Source organism: Phocoena phocoena, chromosome 10 (genome assembly GCF_963924675.1).
Source record: "Phocoena phocoena chromosome 10, mPhoPho1.1, whole genome shotgun sequence".
NCBI classification, from domain to species: domain Eukaryota; kingdom Metazoa; phylum Chordata; class Mammalia; order Artiodactyla; family Phocoenidae; genus Phocoena; species Phocoena phocoena.
Window position 1 is genome coordinate 38,641,209 of NC_089228.1, and position 19,635 is coordinate 38,660,843.

At 48.0% G+C, this 19,635-nt stretch overlaps 1 protein-coding gene across 1 annotated transcript; it reads right to left on the bottom strand.

Annotated features, from left to right (window-relative positions):
* Window positions 1–1,428: 1,428 nt before the first annotated feature.
* Window positions 1,429–17,869, bottom strand: DAG1 (dystroglycan 1). The gene is made up of 2 exons (XM_065885401.1): window positions 17,585–17,869; window positions 1,429–3,831 (listed from the first exon to the last, which is right to left on the bottom strand). Exons 1-2 carry the CDS (start codon window positions 17,867–17,869, stop codon window positions 1,429–1,431), a joined length of 2,688 nt encoding a protein of 895 aa, XP_065741473.1.
* Window positions 17,870–19,635: the final 1,766 nt, after the last annotated feature.

Genomic DNA, 19,635 nt, shown 5'->3' on the forward strand with positions numbered 1-19,635 from the left:
AGGGGGGGAAAAAATCAAAATGAGCAAAGCCGTCAGTCCCATGGAATCAACATTAAGAGCTTGTACAAACTGCTGTAAGCATCACCATTTTTAATCGTTTTTTTAATAAAACAATTTGAGGCTGTATAAAAACTTTAGTAAAAAATTAGCTTTGAGAGCCCCCCTATTTTTACTATGAACTATTGCTGGCACTCCTCCCCAGCCACCAGACCTTTCCCAGCTGTTCAAGCCCAAGGCCTGGGACTGGAGCGCCAGAGAAAAGGGGTGGGGTGGGTCAGGGTTGGGCTGTGGACTGTTGGGACAAAGTGGCCAAGGTCAAGTGAGGAAAGAGCATCACATGACATACATAAAAATATTGCATCTTCACCAAAATGTCCCCCACTGAGTGTTTCAAAAATCCATGATATTCCTTTTAGGAGGGGAAAAAAAAAACACACGGAAAAAGGGTAAAAGAAAACAGGCTGATGTGGTCGAGTCTCTCGACCTCCCCAGGCATCCCCACGAGCAGCTGGCCCACCTGGAGCACCTAGGTTGGGGGCCACGGCCACCACTGCCTCTTGGAGTCCCTTTTCTATGGAAATGAAGACCCCTTGGTTGTGGGCCGCTAGCGTGCATGGGGTGGGGGTGTGGATGTCCATGGCCTAAGAGGCCCCTCCAGCTTCCAGCCCCTGGCAACAGTGGGACAGCAAACCCAGCACCAGGGCCCTGGCCCCTGAGCCAGGGCCAGGAGGCCCCCAGTCAGGCTCTCTGGGGTATCAGAGCAACGAAGTTTACGTAGTGTGAAAAAATAGGATTCCTTTGATAAAAAATACTGTCCCTTGGTCTTCTCTAAGTTTGAAACACCCTGGGAGCTTATTTTTAGCAAAGCAATTTCCCATACCCACCCCAAAATTACACATACAAGTTTAGGTAAACAGCAGATTAAATGTAAAAACTTAACCTTAACTTCTGAAAGTCCTTTGAATTTAATCTTTAGCTACTGTTTTCCATGTTACATCCTGCAGCTAGACACACGTGAATAGAAAAAACAGTACAGTTAGTGTTAAAGGCAAAACGCAGAGAGCCGGGAGGCCGCCCAGCACTGCCTGCGAGTTCATTCACGGTTCCTCGCTCCCTCCATCTACCTCTACTCCAAACGGTGCTTTCAGAGCCAGCCTTCAAAAACGCAGCGAAGAATTTTCTATGAACAAACAAAAAGCTGTTAGGCAAAAATTAAAAGTAAAAATGTCCCCAAAGTCTCTCCAGCTGCTTTGGGGTTTAGGAGGACCAAGTGGGCGGGCTTGTTCAGGCCCCGTGTGTGTCAGCGTGTGCTAGGTCAGGTGTCGGCTCCCAGTGGGCGATGGTCTGCAGGCCACCTGTCTCCACAGATAACACCGTGTTGTCTCCAGGGCCCTGCCCTACCCCTGCCTCCACCCAGGCGCTTGTGGGTTAAGGGGGGACATAGGGAGGGGGCGACCGGTATGGGGTCATGTTCTTGGGACGGGAGCCCTTGCCCTCCATGGGGGCTGTGAAGGGCGGCGGGGGCTGGTAGGGAGGCGCATTGGGATCCTCATCCCGCAGGGGTGTGTACTCTCCCACAGTGTCCTGGTTCAGAGGAGTGGTCTCGGGCACATTCTGGTTGGGGTACTCAGGAGGGGGGAGGGGGGCTTTTTCCTCCTGCAGGATAAGCGGCATGCTGGAGGAGGGTGGGGGCTTGGAGTCGTCCAGTTCGTCTGCAAAGATGATAGGCACCCCCTTCTTGATGAAGGTGGCCTGGTCCTCGAGGGTGAGTTTGCCCTTCCTCTTCTTGCGATAGCAGATCATGGCAATGATGCCAGCGATAAGCAGGATGGCTGCAACCACCACTGCCGGAATGACCGTGTGCAGGTAGACATCATCCTCGCTGCTCTTCTCAGGGTCCCGATCTGGCACCTCCGTAGGTGGTGCCTCTGAGGGCACCCTCCTGGGTGGCGCCACTGGGACAAACTGTAGATGCCGACAGCTGCCAGAGCCTGTCACAGAAATGCTCATGGCCTTGAAGTCGGGCTCCAAGGCGTTGGTGAAGGCAGCTCGAGGTCTGCCATCATCCTCAGCGATCCTCCGGCTCAGCCCCGTGATCTGCTCCTTGGGGCAGGGCTCCAGGGGCAGTGTATTGTTGGTCCATTCCACCACAATGGAGCCCCGGGTGATATTCTGCAGAGTGATGGTGCTGCAGTTGCGGTCCCCAAAGGCGAAGGCCAGCTTCTTCACCAGGGCAATCTTCTTGTGAATGTCATTCACCACAGCTGCTGGGTCACCCACAAACTTGGCCTTGAACCTAGCAGGAGCCCTATCCCCTTGAGGGCGCCTGTGGACATGGATCTCGAAGGCATCCACAGCTGATAGGCCCCCTTTGTCTGTGGCGTGCATGAAATATTCGTGCTTGCCCACGTGGCTGCTGTCAGGCAGGCCATACATGAGCTGGCTATTGCTGTTGAACTGCACCCAAGACTTCTCGCCTACCAACTGCTGCTCCCGAAGCTTCAGGGTCAGCTTCAGCTTATCAGTGGTGGTGTCCTCGTTGTCATAGAAGGTGTCTGACGGGATCTTCACCTCAAAATAGGTGCCAACCCAGGCATCCACCCTGTCAATATGGTTCTTGAGCTCTGGGCGCTGGTTGGGTTCTCCTCCGCGGGGCATCCCACTGGTGGTGGTGCGGATGCGAGTAGGCGGGGAGGCGGTTTCCAATCTGGTGATGGGAGCTTTGGTGGTGACCCGGGGCACTGGTCGGGGTGTCCGTGGCTTCTTGGTTGGCCTTCTAGTTGTGGTGGTTGAGGAATCAGTAGAAGGTGTAGCTGGTTTTGGCGTGGATACTCGTGGCTTCTTGGTGGTAATTGTGGGAGGGGTAGCAACTGCCGTGGGCTCCACATAGCCAGGAATGGTCATTGTTGGGCGGATCTGGCCAGGAACTGTGGTGCCAGCTTCTGACACCCGAGTGGGCTGGATGGGGCCAAGGGTTGGGGTCTGAATAATGGCACCTCGAGTCCGAATGGTGACTGTGGGCTTCCCAGGAACAGGATCCCTGACTGGAGGAGTCATGGTCTCGGTTGGAGGAGCAATGGCTGGAGATGTGGGGGTGGGCACAATTCTGGATGGTGGCTCCTGGATGGCTGTGGTTGGGGGCCCAATGGCAGTGACAGGTGTGGGTGTGGCATGGATCTGCCTCCGGATACGTTTGGGGAGAGGGGGTTTCTTGTTGGCGATGTGCCAACCCACCACAGGGTAGCCAAGCTGGGCAGACATAGCACCTTCCCTGGCAGGGACCTCCACACCACGAATGTCAGGCACACTGTTCTGGTTCAGGGAGCAGCCCAGCTTCCAGGAGAGCAGGGCCCCATTCTCTACCACCTTTTTTGCATTTCCTGGGCCAGCCATGAAAGCCGACATGTCAAACAGTCTGTTATTCACCACTGGCACCAACTTCATGTTGTGAAGCTCCACTTCTGAGAAGCTCCGCATCCTGTGCAGAAGGTCAATCCTTTGCTTTGGGGTCATCTTGGTGAGGTCAGCATCCAGAATTACCGTCAGGACAGTCACAGGCTCATCGGCAGCACAGACAGATGATACCACCTCACCAGGGTCTGGTGACGCCGCCCGCACAGACTGTGGCTCACTGTGGTCTTCAGGGCAGACCTCAACAGAGAACACACTGGAAGTCTGCGGGACGTGGCTTCCATTGGCCCCCAGCCGTGCAGTGCTCACTGAAATGTAATGCACGCCCTTATCAGTGTCAAGGGGGAGACCCTCCAGGGTGTGGCTCTGTGGGTCCCACTGCAGCCAGGACGGTAAGGTCTCCTTCCCTGCTGCTGATACCTAGAAGAGATGTCAGCATGAGTTAATTGCCACCATCACTGCATAACCCGAACATGATCACAACAGTTAACCACTGGCCTAGCCTGTGTGACAGGCCTGAGGTACAATTCAGAATTCCTGGTGGAGGAACCAACACCTCTCTCCTGGAGCTCATTTACCTATCACGAAAGACTGGGGCTGCCAGATGGGCTAGCATGGAAGGTAAATGGTTCGCCCAAGGCCACACGGTGGGGAGACAGCAGTTCTGGCACTCAAAACACATGTCTCATCCCAGAGAAGTGATGCCATGGAGCTCAAGAATGTTGCAGGTTTTTATACCAATGAAGTGCCCTGCCACCTACTCGTCCACTCTGCCTGCAGAATCAAGCCCGGGTGTCTCACCCCTCAGCACTACTTTCCAAGCTTGCCTCAGACTTCTACCCTACCCTCCACAGACACCACAACTTTGCTCAAGGTATATGCCTGGCCTAGAGTGCCTCTCCTGCCCAGAAGTGGAAATGCACACAGGTCTGGGTGCAGGGACAACTCAATACCCGCAAATGCCTCATTTTACAACCACCATGTTACATTCAAGTGTAGTAGGGCACATTTGGTTAGCTGTATCTAATGTCTTAACAGTGCTTTTCAAATCTCAAGAAAAACTTCAATGTCCAGGGTAGGGGAATGTAAACAATTATCCTAAGAAGAGTGTTTATGAAAGGCATTCCAAGGACCTCCAGTCAGAATTCTGTAGTCAACTAAGTTTGGGAAATGGACAGAGCTCACCTCTGTCCTTGGAAAGCCGAAGCACAGAGCAGGCCTCAGGAGCTCATCCCCTTTTCCACCCAACAGCACCTCCCAGACTTATTTCAGGATGGAAGTCCTTCTCCACAGCAATATGACTGGTAATACGTAAAGCCCCCAATGGAATGCCACCATAAAAACTTCCACCATCAGCTGACAAGAGGGAAACAAGACTCGCCTCTTACCCAGGCCCCATCTATGACTTCTCTCACCTTCGGGAAACACCTACTCCTGCCCCCAATGCAAGAAAGGTGGGACCCACTCTCTGGTCTGCCTAAAGGCACTCTCAGTCAGCTCCACTGCCCTGTCCGTCAAGTCCAGAAACACAATGGCCAACAGATGGCATGTCTTACTGCCAGCCTCGGCCCAGGGATTGCCCTTCATGGCCACTGCTTGTCAGGAGAAGGAAACTAAAATGCTTCCCTCCCTGTGGCAGGAAGTCCACAGCTATAGCTTCTGGGTTCCCCAGGGGCTCTGGTTCACCAGGCTTCCTCCTTCCAAGAGCCGGGTGCCTGAGTGATTGGGGAAGAGACCCTGAACTCATACCTGCTCTTCCCAGCTAGGACCCGGGTGTCCATGCGCATGCCATTCCATCAACCTTATCAGAGACCAGATATTTACCCTGCCTATAAAGAGATTTCTTACCTCCAGCAAAAAGCCATGAGAAGACATATGACATTATTAGGAGTTGTCCTTTATTGACTGCTCTCTGAACCACTGAGTTCACAGTTCCTTTTGTGACCACATTCCATCAACTCTAGGGTGCACAATCATCTAATTAATGAACCACTAAGAATCTCCCATCCCATCACTCACCATCCACTGCAAACAGAACCAACATCAGAAATGGTAAAATAACTGTAAACATGGGTGTCTTCAAATCCATGAAAAACACTAAATATATTCTTCCTTTACAATCTTTTTTAGCTACAAAAATACTTATCACAACTGCTTTGACTGAAAAACCTATGCTTTAAATTTTTTCAGTTCAATTATGTTAAATACAAAAACTGCCACATACAAACATATAAAGCAAAGGTTGAATGATCTAGTTTTACAAAAAATGTGAAGCAAAGATGTTAAGGCCAAATGGAGTAGTCAAGGGAACCATGAGATCTTTTACAGGGGTGGGGTAAGAACTTCCTGAGAGGAAGAGAGTAGGTGAGCCAGGGTGCGGACCCAGGTTTCTGGCCACCCAAGGGTATTTCTCCTAAGCCCACTCCATCCCAATGACTACTACTGGAATGAGAGCACATCTGCAAGAGATCAGGCAGAGAAAGGGGAAAGGGAGGGCCAAGAATGGAGCTCTGGATGAAGTCAGCCAAGGAGAAGCCACTTGTAGAGAAGACTGAACAGGGCCAAGAGAGACCAGGAGAGGCTCCAGATGGGTGCCAAGTGGCTGGCCAGGCCCATGGGATATGCCTCAGTGGCCAGGCAGTTAGGCCTGTGCCCAGCGCCGTGTGTTCCATCAGCACAGATGAGTAAACAGCGCCAGTGCTTTTTCAAGTCTGTCTCAATTACGTAAGGGCACTTTATAACAGAGAGAATAGAGAAGGGCCCTTGTCTCCTCAAGCTCCCCTGGCTGGCTCAGCTTCCCATTCTGCTGACCCCCAACAGCCACAGTTCTGTTGTCAGACATGCCCTAAGGCATAAACCCAGGTTGGTCAAGGCTCCCACACAGCCAGACTTAGAAAATATACACTTATTTGAACTATGCCAAGTAACATTTTAACATGTTAATAACGTGTAATATAAATAACAAACATTAAAGAAAACCCCAGGTTTCACCAAAGTAAGTTATAATGCTCAATCTCAAACTGGGCGATGGAAGAGCAGAACTGTGTACCTTCATTTTGGTTACTGAAACAAATTCTTTCACTATGGTCTACCCACAGCTTTAGAGACAACATTTGGGATAAGCCATGTCAGAAAAACAGAGCCAAGCCACTCCACCCTGCACCTGCCCTCCCTTCTGCAAATTCTGGCTCCTCAAGGTACTAGAGCCCTGGCCACAGGATAGGTGTTCAACCTGGATCTACACCCGGAAGGAAACAGTACCCGGTGTCTTGGGTACTCCTCAGACAAGGAGAGATTCTAACCTGAACATTCTAAAATCCATATATCTCTGAACATCTTGGTACTGCAAACATCAGATCCAGGCAGCACTTTGGTTGGCAATGATTCATTTTAATAGAAAGGCCACAGGAAGCAAAACAAATCTGAGTTCCACAAGGAACCTACCCAAGTCACAGGGAAGCTGACATCTCTACATTTTCAAGGCCATTTAGGGAAAGCCCCTGAACTGGGAAGTTTGAACATGCCTGAAGGTCTGGCAGTGTCCACAGTCCCCAAAGGATTCCACTAGCAGCCCCCCTCCCTCTCAAGGGCACTCAGTTGAGGGAACGCTCTGGGATGCAACACCTGCTCTACTGTGACAAAGCAGGAGCCCCTCAGTCCATGGGAACTCTGGACATCCTCCCCAGCTTGCAAAACTTCCAGGATCTAGACCACTTTTCCTCTCAGGGACTAAGGGTGAAGTGGGATATGAAAGTTCCTTCTCAGAGACACAGCCCCCATGACAAACCAGGACTCATCTCTACAAAAACACCGTACCCGAAGGGAAGCCTCATCTCCAGGCAGTCTGAGGCTTCATCTAAACTCAGCCTGTTTTCTCACATGTAAGAAGGGGAAAAAGATGCCAGCCTTGTATGATCACAGGGCCAGGCACACGCTGGACTCTGTCAGTGCTGGTTCCTCACCCGCCCCTATGGGCTGAGAGAGGACACAGTACACATTGTGAGGCTGCTGCAGGAATGGATCCAGGGCGTGTCCAGGCTCCACTCCCTCATCCTCTTTCCCAAATGGCCTTGGACCCAGCACACACTGAGGCTTTGTCTCCCTGTTCATACCCCAAAGCAGAAACTCAAAGCATCAAAGGGAAGTGGAGAGGCCACAGGAAGAGGAAGCCAGGACCCCAGAGGGGAACACAGCCAAGGCTGGGGACCCTCAGGGACTTGCTTACCTGTTAAGACCTGTTTGCTAAGAGTGGATGAAAACGTTGAGGGGCAGAGAAGGCAGGGAGAACTTGCTGCAGGTGACAGCCCAAAGCCAGTACTCACATCCTCTAAGTCTAAAAGAGATGTGCTTGATCCTGGCATATTTGCACATGAGATTCCGACTATCCTTGGAATCCTTAGTTTACTCATATAGAAATTTCTGTCCTAGCTGTACTGTAACCACCCACAACTGACCCTCTAAGGGCTGCCAGGCTAGGAATGGCAGGCAAGAAGCAGGAATCAGAGCTCTGTGTGAAGTGCTCATAACACCAGCACATGTATTTGGGGTGACAGGCTGTCCCCGGCCATGGAACTCCCCCAGGGTTTCAAGTCACCCCCAGGTTTTCAAGTCACCCTCCATCATTAAATACCAATACTCCCTTGCTGACCTTATAAAGCAGCCATCTTGGAAAGGAGACTTCAGGCAATGGGAACACCTGCAGGAGGCAGAAACTGCAGGAGGAAGCCTGATTTAAGATCATGGGCTCTAGATCACAGGCCACTCACAAAGAGCCAGAAATCTTTCCAGTTTCAGCAACCCTCAGAGAGAACATGCTTCTGAGATAGAAGGCAAGCCCAGCACTGAGGAAAATAAGATCTTGAACAGCCACACACCCAATTTTAGAAATCTTGATCCATAAAGTACATCCAAAAACATTAAGAATCAAAACCACAAAACCTGGGCAGACACATAAGGAGTTCTGAAGACTACCTGCCCAGCAATGCCCACAAATAATCACCATGACCAATGACTGGGGAACTGCCAAACGTGAAGGTTCTGGTCACTCCTCAGTCTATACTAGCAGATGACTAGTAACTGGCTATTCAGTTCTCAGACATTCTCTTCAACTTCTCCGCTGGAGCCTTCTCTGGCACAGTAGACTGTCAAACACTTGGTCTGATAAAGATACAGCACCTGTGCTAAACACCATGCAACGCAAGTAGAGTCTCTCACCCCAAATCAGCATAATATACCTGGAGAAAGAACAAATCAGCAGAGGAGCTTATATTACTTAGTCCCTCATCAAAGAGCAGATTTCTGCCCATCAAAACTGAGAAGCTGGACTCTCACTAGGGCTTAATTAACTATATGACCACTGGTTTCTAAAACCAAGAAAACCTAAGCTTTATCATTCAGAACCCACAAGGTGGTATCTTACCCATGCAGGAGTTATGGGACTTAGAAATGGCAAGCAAAAGTTCCAGAAAGATGGATGAGCACTTTCATATCCTTGTCACTTGGGTGAGCTGATGCTGGCCAGCAAAGAGGGATCTTAGGAATAAAGTATAATCAAGAAACTGCATTTGGGGCTTCCCTGGTGGTGCAGTGGTTGGGAGTCCGCCTGCCGATGCAGGGGACATGGGTTCATGCCCCGGTCCGGGGGGATCCCACGTGCCGTGGAGCGGCTGGGCCCATGAGCCATGGCCGCTGAGCCTGTGCGTCCGGAGCCTGTGCTCCGCGGTGGGAGAGGCCACAGCGGTGAGAGGCCCGCGTACCGCAAAAAAAAAAAGAAAAAAAGAAACTGCATTTGGTGAGAATTCCCCCACACTACAAACCTTTTGGAGGGTCCTTTGAGCCTCAGTGGTGGCACCTTCCAACCAACACCTCAAGACAGGACAGCCCCAGGGTTTTAGGCTGGGCCCTTCCCTGAATCCCCAACAGATGTGTCAGAGGGTCTTCTCACTGGTCCATTTCACAGTGGCACAAACTGCTGCCCTGTGACACCCCACTGCTTAGGCCTCTTAGCAGCCTGCCCTGGCAAAGTCCCTGCCTTCCCTCAGACCTGGTCACTGGCTCCTGGACCCTTCAGCCCCTCACCCGTCAGCCAAGCTGTGGAGCTGGGCCAACCCACAGCCATCTATGGCTGGATACCATAGGCAACACCCTGGAGGCACTCACACATGAGGTGATCAAGGCCTCCTTGGGGCAGGCCAACTGTGTGGTGGGCTCCTTTGCTCAGGGGGGCAGGAAATAGTCCCTCTGATGGAGTCAGCTTCCAGTCATGTTTCAGAGGCCCCCACGGTGCTGACTCACATTCAGGGTGATCCTGTGTCTGTGCCATGGACTATGACAATGAGACTAATCTGTGTCCAAGCTCACCTTCCACAAATGATGCACATGGGCAGTCACATGGCTGGGCTGTGGGGAGATGGCACATGTCAACACGAAGAGCCTCTGGTTTGAGGTCAAAGGCCAAGACTGCCCCCACAGAAGGTGAGGAACCAGGGTAGAACCAGGGTAGACATACTTTGCTTTACCAAGTAGAGCAGAGCCACACCCATGAGAGACAATAATTGGTTCTGCTGCTTGACATTCAAACCTCAAGCCAGAATATGGCTGTTGCCACAAAGGCCAAGGCCACAGGATCACATGTTGTTGAACACAACTAGTCCAGCTCAATCAGTGCCCCTCTGGTCTCAATTATGAAGCATTTTATCTGATGTTACCTGTTCTCATCTGAAAACAAAAATTAATCATTTTCCCCCCAAAGTAAGGGACAGCTTAGCATGGTTATAGCCACTAATAAAATTCTCAGAATCAGTCCCTCAGTCCCAAGCCCTGACATCAACTATTTTTACTTTGTCATGTTTTCAGTCTTTGTCAGTAATTTTTTTTCTAAAACATAGAAGCCTATATATTCAATAATAAGTATTTGAGCTGATATGTCTGGGCAAGTGTCATTCTGACAACCCACCCCCAAGGATGCCTTCCTTCGCCAACCCACATTTCCCAGTGTGCTCTGTTCACAAGGGATCAATTCAGAGCCAGGGAACACCCACTTGAGGCAGGAAGAAACTGCAGTTCATCTCACGCAGGCGGGGTTGCCACAAAGCTCGCAAGCATCCAAAGAAATACTCCTTTCATGAGCTCCCCTTCCTGGCCAAAAAGAGTACCCATTGTTCTCATGGGAACAATTGGGGGCCTATGCCAGCAGATGAGAGCACAGTCCCAGGAAGGGCTGCTCCCAGTCTGCCAACATCTTGGGCTGAGAGAAATTCCACATTGTCTCCAGACAAGGAGGCTAAAGGGAAGCAGGGATGAAAAGCCATCCTCATGGGCACTACCAAAATGAGACATCTGAGGGGGCTCTAGAGGGGCAGCCCAATCATTTCATGAGATGCAAAGACTTCTCTCCTGACCAACCCAGAGAGGAGGAGTTAGAACATCTCCAGCCATATAATCACCTTCCTCAGCCAGTCCTACACTCAACTCAAGTCAGAGGAGAGGCACCCTTAGGGAGCCAGCACCAATCCTGAGGGAAGTCAGGGGGGTAACTTATACTATGGCCAACTTGGGACAGCTTAGGATCTGTCCAGCAAAGGCAAAGCTGGCTTCTGTGGGACCTATACCTACAGACCCTGATGAAGAGAGAGGGTGCTCTAAGACCTAAGACTGCTGTGAGAGCAAAGAACAGTCGAGACCTGGGATGAGCTTTGCATACAGGCATCTAGTCTGGTCCAAGGGAGCACACACCAGGACCATCTCCTTTAGGGTGTCCTGAGGCCACAGGAGAAAAGAAGAGAGACCCAAGGCACAGGTCTTTCAGGAAGGTCATGCTGGCCACAAAGGTCTGGAGGTAGCCCATAGACCCTTCTTACATCAGATCAATGGAGTCCATTTGGGAGTTAAAATGGGGTCAGTAATAGCAAATTGATTCTTGAGGTAGACCTAGAGAACAGCGGGGAAGTAATAGGTGCTGGCTGGGATGAGACTGGACAAGGGCTGTTTGGACATGAAAGAGTCTCAGATGTGGGGCAGAGCAAAGGATCCAGGACCTCAGGGTTAATCCTCCAGGCAGGCATGTCCCCTTCCTCTTCCTCCTGACCTGCTTCCTTGAAGCCTGGTGTATAAAATATAGGGAAGGGCATACCTGGCTGATGCCAAGCAGCACTTCCTCTGTCACTGTGATTCCCAAAGTTGCCACAATCTCCTGAAATACCACAACCATCAGCCCACACAGGTCCAACAAGGCTTGGCAGGTAGCCAGTGCAGCTCACTTAGCATGAGACTTAATTTTCTACCCCTTCTATAGATTGTTACATGGTCTGTTACAAACACTGAATTATTCTATCACCAACCCCCATGCACATCTCCTGACCAGTCAGCAAGTATGACAACCACACCATCTAATCTCATCAGGTCTCAGGACAGACCATGTTCTGCCTATGAGTCCTCATTAGGCAATCTGGCTAATTGACTGGAAGGCCAACCCTTACCTGGGAACTCCACATGAGGCTTAGGCAAGCTTAGTCTCTTACTGCCCTGACATAGGCTGGCATTTCTTCCTACAAACAGGCAGGTAGGCTTTTTTTCTTTTTTTAATAAGTTTATTTTATTTATCTATTTTTGGCTGTGTTGGGTCTTCGTTGCTGTGTGCGGGCTTTCTGTAGTGGTGGGGAGTGGGGGCTACTCTTCGTTGCGGCACACGGGCTTCTCATTGAGGTGGCTTCTCGTTGCAGAGCACAGGCTCTAGGCGCACAGGCTTCAGTAGTTGTGGCATGAGGGCTCAGTAGTTGTGGCTCGTGGGCTCTAGAGCACAGGCTCAGTAGTTGCAGCACATGGGCTTAGTTGCTCCACGGCATGTGGGATCTTCCCGGACAGGGATCGAACCCATGTCCCCTGCATTGGCAGGTGGATTCTTAACCACTGCACCACCAGGGAAGTCCCTGGCAGGTAGGCTTTGACAATCCAAAGCAGGTTTGCAGGTGCTGAGGGGGTTCTCCTTCCCTCTGCCAGCCCAAAAATATTTGAAGGCCTACTATGGGACTGGAATCAAACATGCAGACTAAAAAGAATTTCAAGTACAAAAATTTGCTAAGAAGATAACACAGGGTTTTGTGAGAAATATGCCTTCATCAGGGTGGAGGGAAAGGGCTCCAATGCTGAAACTAAGCCTGAAAGAGGTGGCTGTACCCATGCTGACAGAAGAAAAAAAGAGCCAGCAGCCTGGGGTGGGCCCTGAGCTTGGCATATCTGTGGGGCAGAAAGAGGCTGGTGTGGCTGGGACAAGGTATGCAAAGGGAAAGGGGAGAGAGAAGAGGCCAGAGGCCAGATCAAACAGGGCTTAATCCTAAGGACAGGGGGGTAGGGGAGGCCTGTTTTTAGCAGATGTAAGCTTTACAAAGATAAAGATGTCTCTTGACTCAGTATGGAGAACAGACTAAGGGGTTAAGAACAGAGGCAGGGCGCCTGGGAAGCGGTGAGCGAGTGGTAGTTTGGATGACAGTTAATAGTGATGGATATGATTTGGAGGTCACCCCAACAAGGCTCCTTGGGACCAAGATCTGAAATATTCCTCACATACACAAGAATATTGGGCAGCCTTTAAAAGTTACATTCCCAAAGAATACTTAATAACCAAGGAAAAAAACTCAAACTACAGTGAATGAAAAAAAGGTTAAAATATAGATTCAGCATGATTTCAGGTCTGTCTAAAATGTCTGTGTGTGTATGTGACACGGACACCTCTTGATGAACGCAGAAAATGACAGAGGAGTATGCTAGTGCTAGGAACCACAGGAGATTTTCTTTCTCCCTTTTTCTACAATGTACATTTATACATCATTATTATAATAGGGGGGAAAAAAACAACTCCTTTAGTGTAAAGACTTTCCAATCCTGTTTTACACACAGGGAAAACAAAGCTCCAGGAAGGAAGTCAGGCTTTCTGATCTGATTCCCACCCCACACAACCCTGATGTCAAGACGGTTCAGGATGAAGAGTCACACATTTTCACCTGTTTTTCTACAGGCTAATCATCTACTAAATGGTGTGCTTTCCACAGATAGATAAGCTCAGATAAAATCCTGTTTTCCTAGTAAAATCTCTTTGCTCCCCCAGTGAATAAGCCTGTTAAATGTCCCTCTGCCAGATACAGCAAATACTCAGCTCACTGTATCGACTCAAGGCACCTTTGGTCAAGACTAATCCATGTACAACATTCCAGTGGCCACTGGAACAAGGGTAATCGCTACAGGGTCTGGATATTCAGAAGATGAAATTTGATGCTGGGTAAGAAATGTACCTCCAAAAACGCCATTTTTCATCTAATAAACTAGAAACTGGCTTACTGGGGTGTTTTGAAGATTACATGGAAATCTTTCTCAAAGACTCTACAAACTAGAAAGAGCTCCATGGAACTGAGACAGGATCTTCGGAAGTATGACCACCTCTGAGAACACAAGGCCACCCTAAGAACAAGCCAAAAGCTAAAGAGAGGGGGTCAAAAAGGAAAAGGAAGAGAACACAAGGAGGGTCAGGTGAGGAGTGGATCTGCCCAGATTCAAGGGAAAGGGGCATAGACACACCTCTCAATGAGAAGAGTGGCATGGAATGGAAGTGGCATGGAAGAGTGACCATTTCTAATCTAGATACCTGGGGCTTGTGGGTCAGAGAGAGGCAAGTTGGTAAAGCCTCATTGGAGCCAGGGTGTGCTTTGACCAATGGAGTACAAAGGAAGTGTCACTGTGCAAGTTTCCAAGCCCAGGCCTTAAGAGACTGGCAGCTTCCACTTCCTGTATCTTGGAATACGCAATCTTGGAACCCAGCTATTGTACTGTGAGGAAATCCAGGTATCTGTGGAAAGGTCTACATGGAGAGAAACCAAGGACCTTGATCAGCAGTCCCAGGTAAGCTCCCTGCCAACAGGCAGAACCAACTTGCCAGCCATGAATGAGCCACCTTGGAAGTAGATCCTCCAGGCCCAGGTGAGCCACTCTAGCTAGTGCCATGTGCAGCAGAGATGAGATTCCCAGATGAGCGCTAAATCCCTGAATTCTTGGCCACAAAACTGTGAGCAAAACAAACTGGCCATTTCAAACCACTATGTTCTTATGCTTTAAACATACCAATAAATAGCCAGAACACTATGTGTATGTAGAAATCTAAGTGCAAAACAGATATTAAAAACTACCATAACAGGGCTTCCCTGGTGGCGCAGTGGTTGAGAGTCCGCCTGCTGATGCAGGGGACACAGGTTTGTGCCCCGGTCCGGGAAGATCCCACATGCCGCAGAGCGGCTAGGCCCGTGAGCCATGGCCGTTGAGCCTGCGTGTCCGGAGCCTGTGCTCTGCAACGGGAGAGGCCACAGCAGTGAGAGGCCCGCATACCACACACACACACACACACACACACACACACACACACACAAAATCTAGAAACAATAAATGCTGGAGAGTGTGTGGAGAAAAGGGAACCCTCTTGCACTGTTGGTGGGAATGTAAATTGATACAGCCACTGTGGAGAACAGTATGGAGGTTCATCAAAAAACTACAAATAGAACTACCATATGACACAGCAATCCCACTACTGGGCATATACCCTGAGAAAACCATAATTCAAAAAGAGTCATGTACCAAAATGTTCATTGCAGCTCTATTTACAATAGCCCGGAGATGGAAACAACCTAAGTGTCCATCATCGGATGAATGGATAAAGAAGATGTGGCACATATATACAATGGAATATTACTTAGCCATAAAAGGAAACAAAATTGAGCTATTTGTAATGAGGTGGATAGACCTAGAGTCTGTCATACAGAGTGAAGTAAGTCAGAAAGAGAGAGACAAATACCGTATGCTAACACATATATATGGAATTTAAGGGAAAAAAATGTCATGAAGAACCTAGGGGTAAGACAGGAATAAAGACACAGAGCTACTAGAGAATGGACTTGAGGATATGGGGAGGGGGAAGGGTAAGCTGTGACAAAACGAGAGAGAGGCATGGACATATATACACTACCAAACGTAAGGTAGATAGCTAGTGGGAAGCAGCCGCATAGCACAGGGAGATCAGCTCAGTGCTTTGTGATCGCTGGGAGGGGTGGGATAGGGAGGGTGGGAGGGAGGGAGACGCAAGAGGGAAGAGATATGGGAACATATGTATATGTAACTGATTCATTTTGTTGTAAAGCAGAAACTAACACACCATTGTAAAGCAATTATACTCCAATAAAGATGTTTAAAAAAAAAACTACCATAACGAAGTATAGACCTTGGAATATTTTTAATTCATATTCAAGCCACACCTCTGGGGAAAGAATGCTGTAGGCCAAGGGTTAGAAAACTATGGCCATGAGGACTTCCCTGGTGGCACAATGGTTAAGAATCTGCCTGCCAATGCAGGGCACACGGGTTCGAGCCCTGGTCCAGGAAGATCCCACATGCTGTAGCAACTAAGCCCGTGCACCACAACTACTGAGCCTGTGCTCTACAGCTCACGCACCACAACTACTGAAGCCCGAGCGCCTAGAGCCCGTGCTCCGCAACAAGAAGCCCACGCACCACAACGACGAGTAGCCCCTGCTCGCCGCAACTAGAGAAAGCCTGCACTCAGCAACGAAGACCCAATGCAGCCAAAAATAAATAAATAAAATAAAATAAATAAATTTACTAAAAAGAAAACTGTGGCCATGGGACTTCCCCAGTGGTCCAGTGGTAAAGAATCTGTCTTCCAATGCAGGGGACGCGGGTTCGATCCGGGCTGCCACCTGTCTTTGTACAGCCCATGAGCTAAACATGTTTTTTGCTATTTTTAAATGAGTGAGGGGAAAAAAAATCAAAAGAAGATATAGTATTTCTTGACACGTGAAAATCACATGAAATTAAAATTTCAGTTTCAGTAAAGTTTTTAAAAGTAAAGTTTTATTGGGGGCTTCCCTGGTGGCACAGTAGTTAAGAATCCGCCTGCCAATGCAGGAGACACAGGTTCCAGCCCTGGGCCGGGAAGATACCACATGCTATGGAACAACTGAGCCCGTGCTACTGCGCTCTAGAGCCCATAAGCCACAACTACTGAGCCCGTGTGCCACAACTACTGAAGCCCATGCGCCTAAACAAGAGAAGCCACAGCAATAAGCCCACACACCACAACGACGAGTAGCCCTGCTCACCGCAAATAGAGAAAAGCCCGTGTGCAGCAACAAAGGCCCAATGCAGCCAAAAATAAATTAAATAAATAAATTTATTTTTTAAAAAAAGTTTTATTGGAACAGAGCCATGTCCATTCGCTTGCATATTGTCTATGGCTACTTTCATACTACACTGGCAAAGTTGAGGAGTTGCAACAGAAACCATATGGCCAGCAAAGCCAAAAAAATACTATCTGGCTTTTTTAAGAAAAAGTGTGCTGACATCTGCTGTAGGAGATGTTCATAGGTTGAGCAGTACACCCCACCCACCCACATGGCTCCCATGCAAACTCAATCAGGAAGTAGGGGAAATTCCAAGGTTCCACAACCCCAGACAAATGGATGGTACTTCTTCACACAAAAGCTTCCTGTTTCAACTAATTTCCACCCTGGGTTGGACAAGACACTCTTCAGTTACAAAGATCTCAGATCCCCTTGTTTTCTGGGTTGCCTCCCCAAAAGGAGATGAGGCGAGGCTGAAATTTAAGTACTAATTTTGGTTCTTAAGTGACCAAATACATTAGTAAACATAGAACACCAAAGCAAAGCAAAACTCCAATATTTACTTATACCTTATTTTTTAAAAATAGGTTCAAAGCATTTAAAAGTTCCAAATTTCTTGGGTTTAATCCCATGGTTAATGAAAGCAGACCATTTCCTATACACAGGCCCTTCCATCAAATCCCTAACTTGATGACCAAAAGATATTCCAGAGTACATATGTAAAAGCTTTTTAATGGTGACACCCTCAAAATGGGAGCAAGAATAAAGGTTTAGGATGCTTTTCTGAGATATATGGAGACCCTCTAGTGAACGTCAGCGGCTGTCCCTCTCTTAAGGAACATTTAGCAGGTCCTGGAAGAACTGAGCTCAGAATTCCTGGAAAACTGAAAAACTAAACCTAAACTAAAAAACTAAAAAAACCTAAAATTAACACTAAAATCAAAACTAAAATGGAAGATGAGAATTATTCCTCATTTACAGTTTATATCCAGTCTCACCTTGATGACTTCTCCATTGGAGGCAATTAAATCTGTTGGAATGGTCACTCGAAATGAGCGTCCGACGACAGCAGTGCCATCAGGAATGCCAACCACCGTGGGAACAGCCTCATGGAGGTCTGAGAGTACTGAGTGCATGGACGCCTCGAGCTGGTTCTCCCAGTCCCTGACGGCCTCCGAAGGCTCACTGGGCCAGCGGGACTGAGTCACAGCCACAGATAGCAGAAGGAGAAAGGTCCTCCCCCAGAGGGGGAGCAGCAGCGAGAGGGCCACAGACATCCTCATCCCGGGCTCAAGTCTGCTCAAGCAGATAGTCTAAGAAAGGAAGCAAGTGACGTGGTCCCAGAACTGGGTCCTCAGCCTCTCCACACCTGCTCCATCCCAGAGCACCCAAAGCCTGAAAAAGAAGAAGAGTAGACTCAGACTTCAGCAACTTCCATGGTTTCAAAGTTGAGCACAGGCAGTTACTACCCCCTAAGTGTTCCTGCCAAAAATATCTACTCTGAGTTGGATCAAGTCTCACCCTGCACTGTCCAGTACAGAGCCACCAGCTACATGTGGCTACTGAACACTGGAAATGTGGCTGGTCCATTAAGTATAAAGCACGCCGTGGATTCTGAAAACTAAGTATAAAAAAGGAATGTTGGGGACTTCCCTAGTGGTCCAGTGGGTAAGACTCTGTGCTCCCAATGCAGGGGGCCAGGGTTCGATCCCTGGTCGGGGAACTAGATCCTGCATGCATGCCATAACTAAGAGTCCGCATGCCACAACTAAGAAGTCTGTAGGCTGCAACTAAGACCTGGCACAGCCTAAATAAATAAATTAATTTTTAAAAAAAGAATGTAAAATATCTCATTAATACTTTAAAAATATTGATTACATATTGAATATTTTTGATATGAAAATATTAAGTATAGTTAAGTAAGTAAATATTAATAAATAGTACATAATAAAAATATTAAATATATTATTAAAATTAATTCCACCTGCTTATTTTTATTTCATGTGACTACTGGAAAATATTAAATGACATATGTGGATCACATTATATTTCTGTTGGGTAGTACTGCTCTAGAACTAACTTCCAGTTCATAGGAAACACAGGGCCATGAAGACACAATCAGACAAATCTAGAATGTGTGACCTTCTACAAGATAACTGGTCTGGTCTTTCCAAATCTGATGCCTCTAAATACAAGGGGACTATTCTAGATTTAAAGACCGCAACCAGATGCAGTGTGTACATCTTGACTGGACCCTGGATTTACTTTTTTTAAATTTATTTTTTATTGAAGTATAGTTGAATTACAATGTTGTGCTAATTACTGTTGTACAGCAAAGTAACTCAGTTATACATATATGTACATTCTTTTTCATATTCTTTCCCATTATGGTTTATCACAGGATACTGAATATAGTTACCTGTGCTATACAGTAGGGCCTTGTTTATCCATTCTGTATGTACCAGTTTGCATCTGCTAATTCCAAACTCCTAATCCAACCCTCTCTTACCCCCCACCCCCTTGGTAACCAGTCTATTCTCTATGTCCCTGATTCTATTTCTGTTTCATATATAGGTTCATTTGTGTCGGATTTACTTAAAAAAACACACACACACACACACACACAAGACCAGCTCTCAAAGGGACAGCTGAGGAATTGTGCATGTGGGCTGGAGATTATATTTATTGTTAATTTTCTTAGGTGAAATGATGGTGGTGTGGCTCGATAACAGACTGTCCTCAATTTTGAAGTATTTAGGGATGAAGTATCAAAAATCTCTGCAACTCACTTTGTTTTTTTTTTGTTTGTTTGTTTTGTTTTTTTTTGTTTTTTTTTTCTGCAACTCACTTTGAAATGGTCCAAGGGGAAAAAAAAACATGTGCATGCATATATAGAGATAAAACAATGTGCCAAATATTACAATTATTAAGTCTTAAAAAAATACTTTTGAAAAAAATTGAAAAGCCAAGTATTTGCACAGAGAAGTGTGGCAACCACCCACTTCTCACACCCCACATATTGCATATATTTGCAAACCAGTGCTAGTGA

Bases quoted from the DNA above. Each gene is read 5' to 3' on its own strand.
- DAG1 (XM_065885401.1), bottom strand. From the start codon at position 17,869: ATGAGGATGTCTGTGGCCCTCTCGCTGCTGCTCCCCCTCTGGGGGAGG. The intron at 3,832-17,584 runs GTGAGACTGGAT...CATCTCTTCTAG, and splicing joins CCAATGGAGAAGTCATCAAG to GTATCAGCAGCAGGGAAGGA.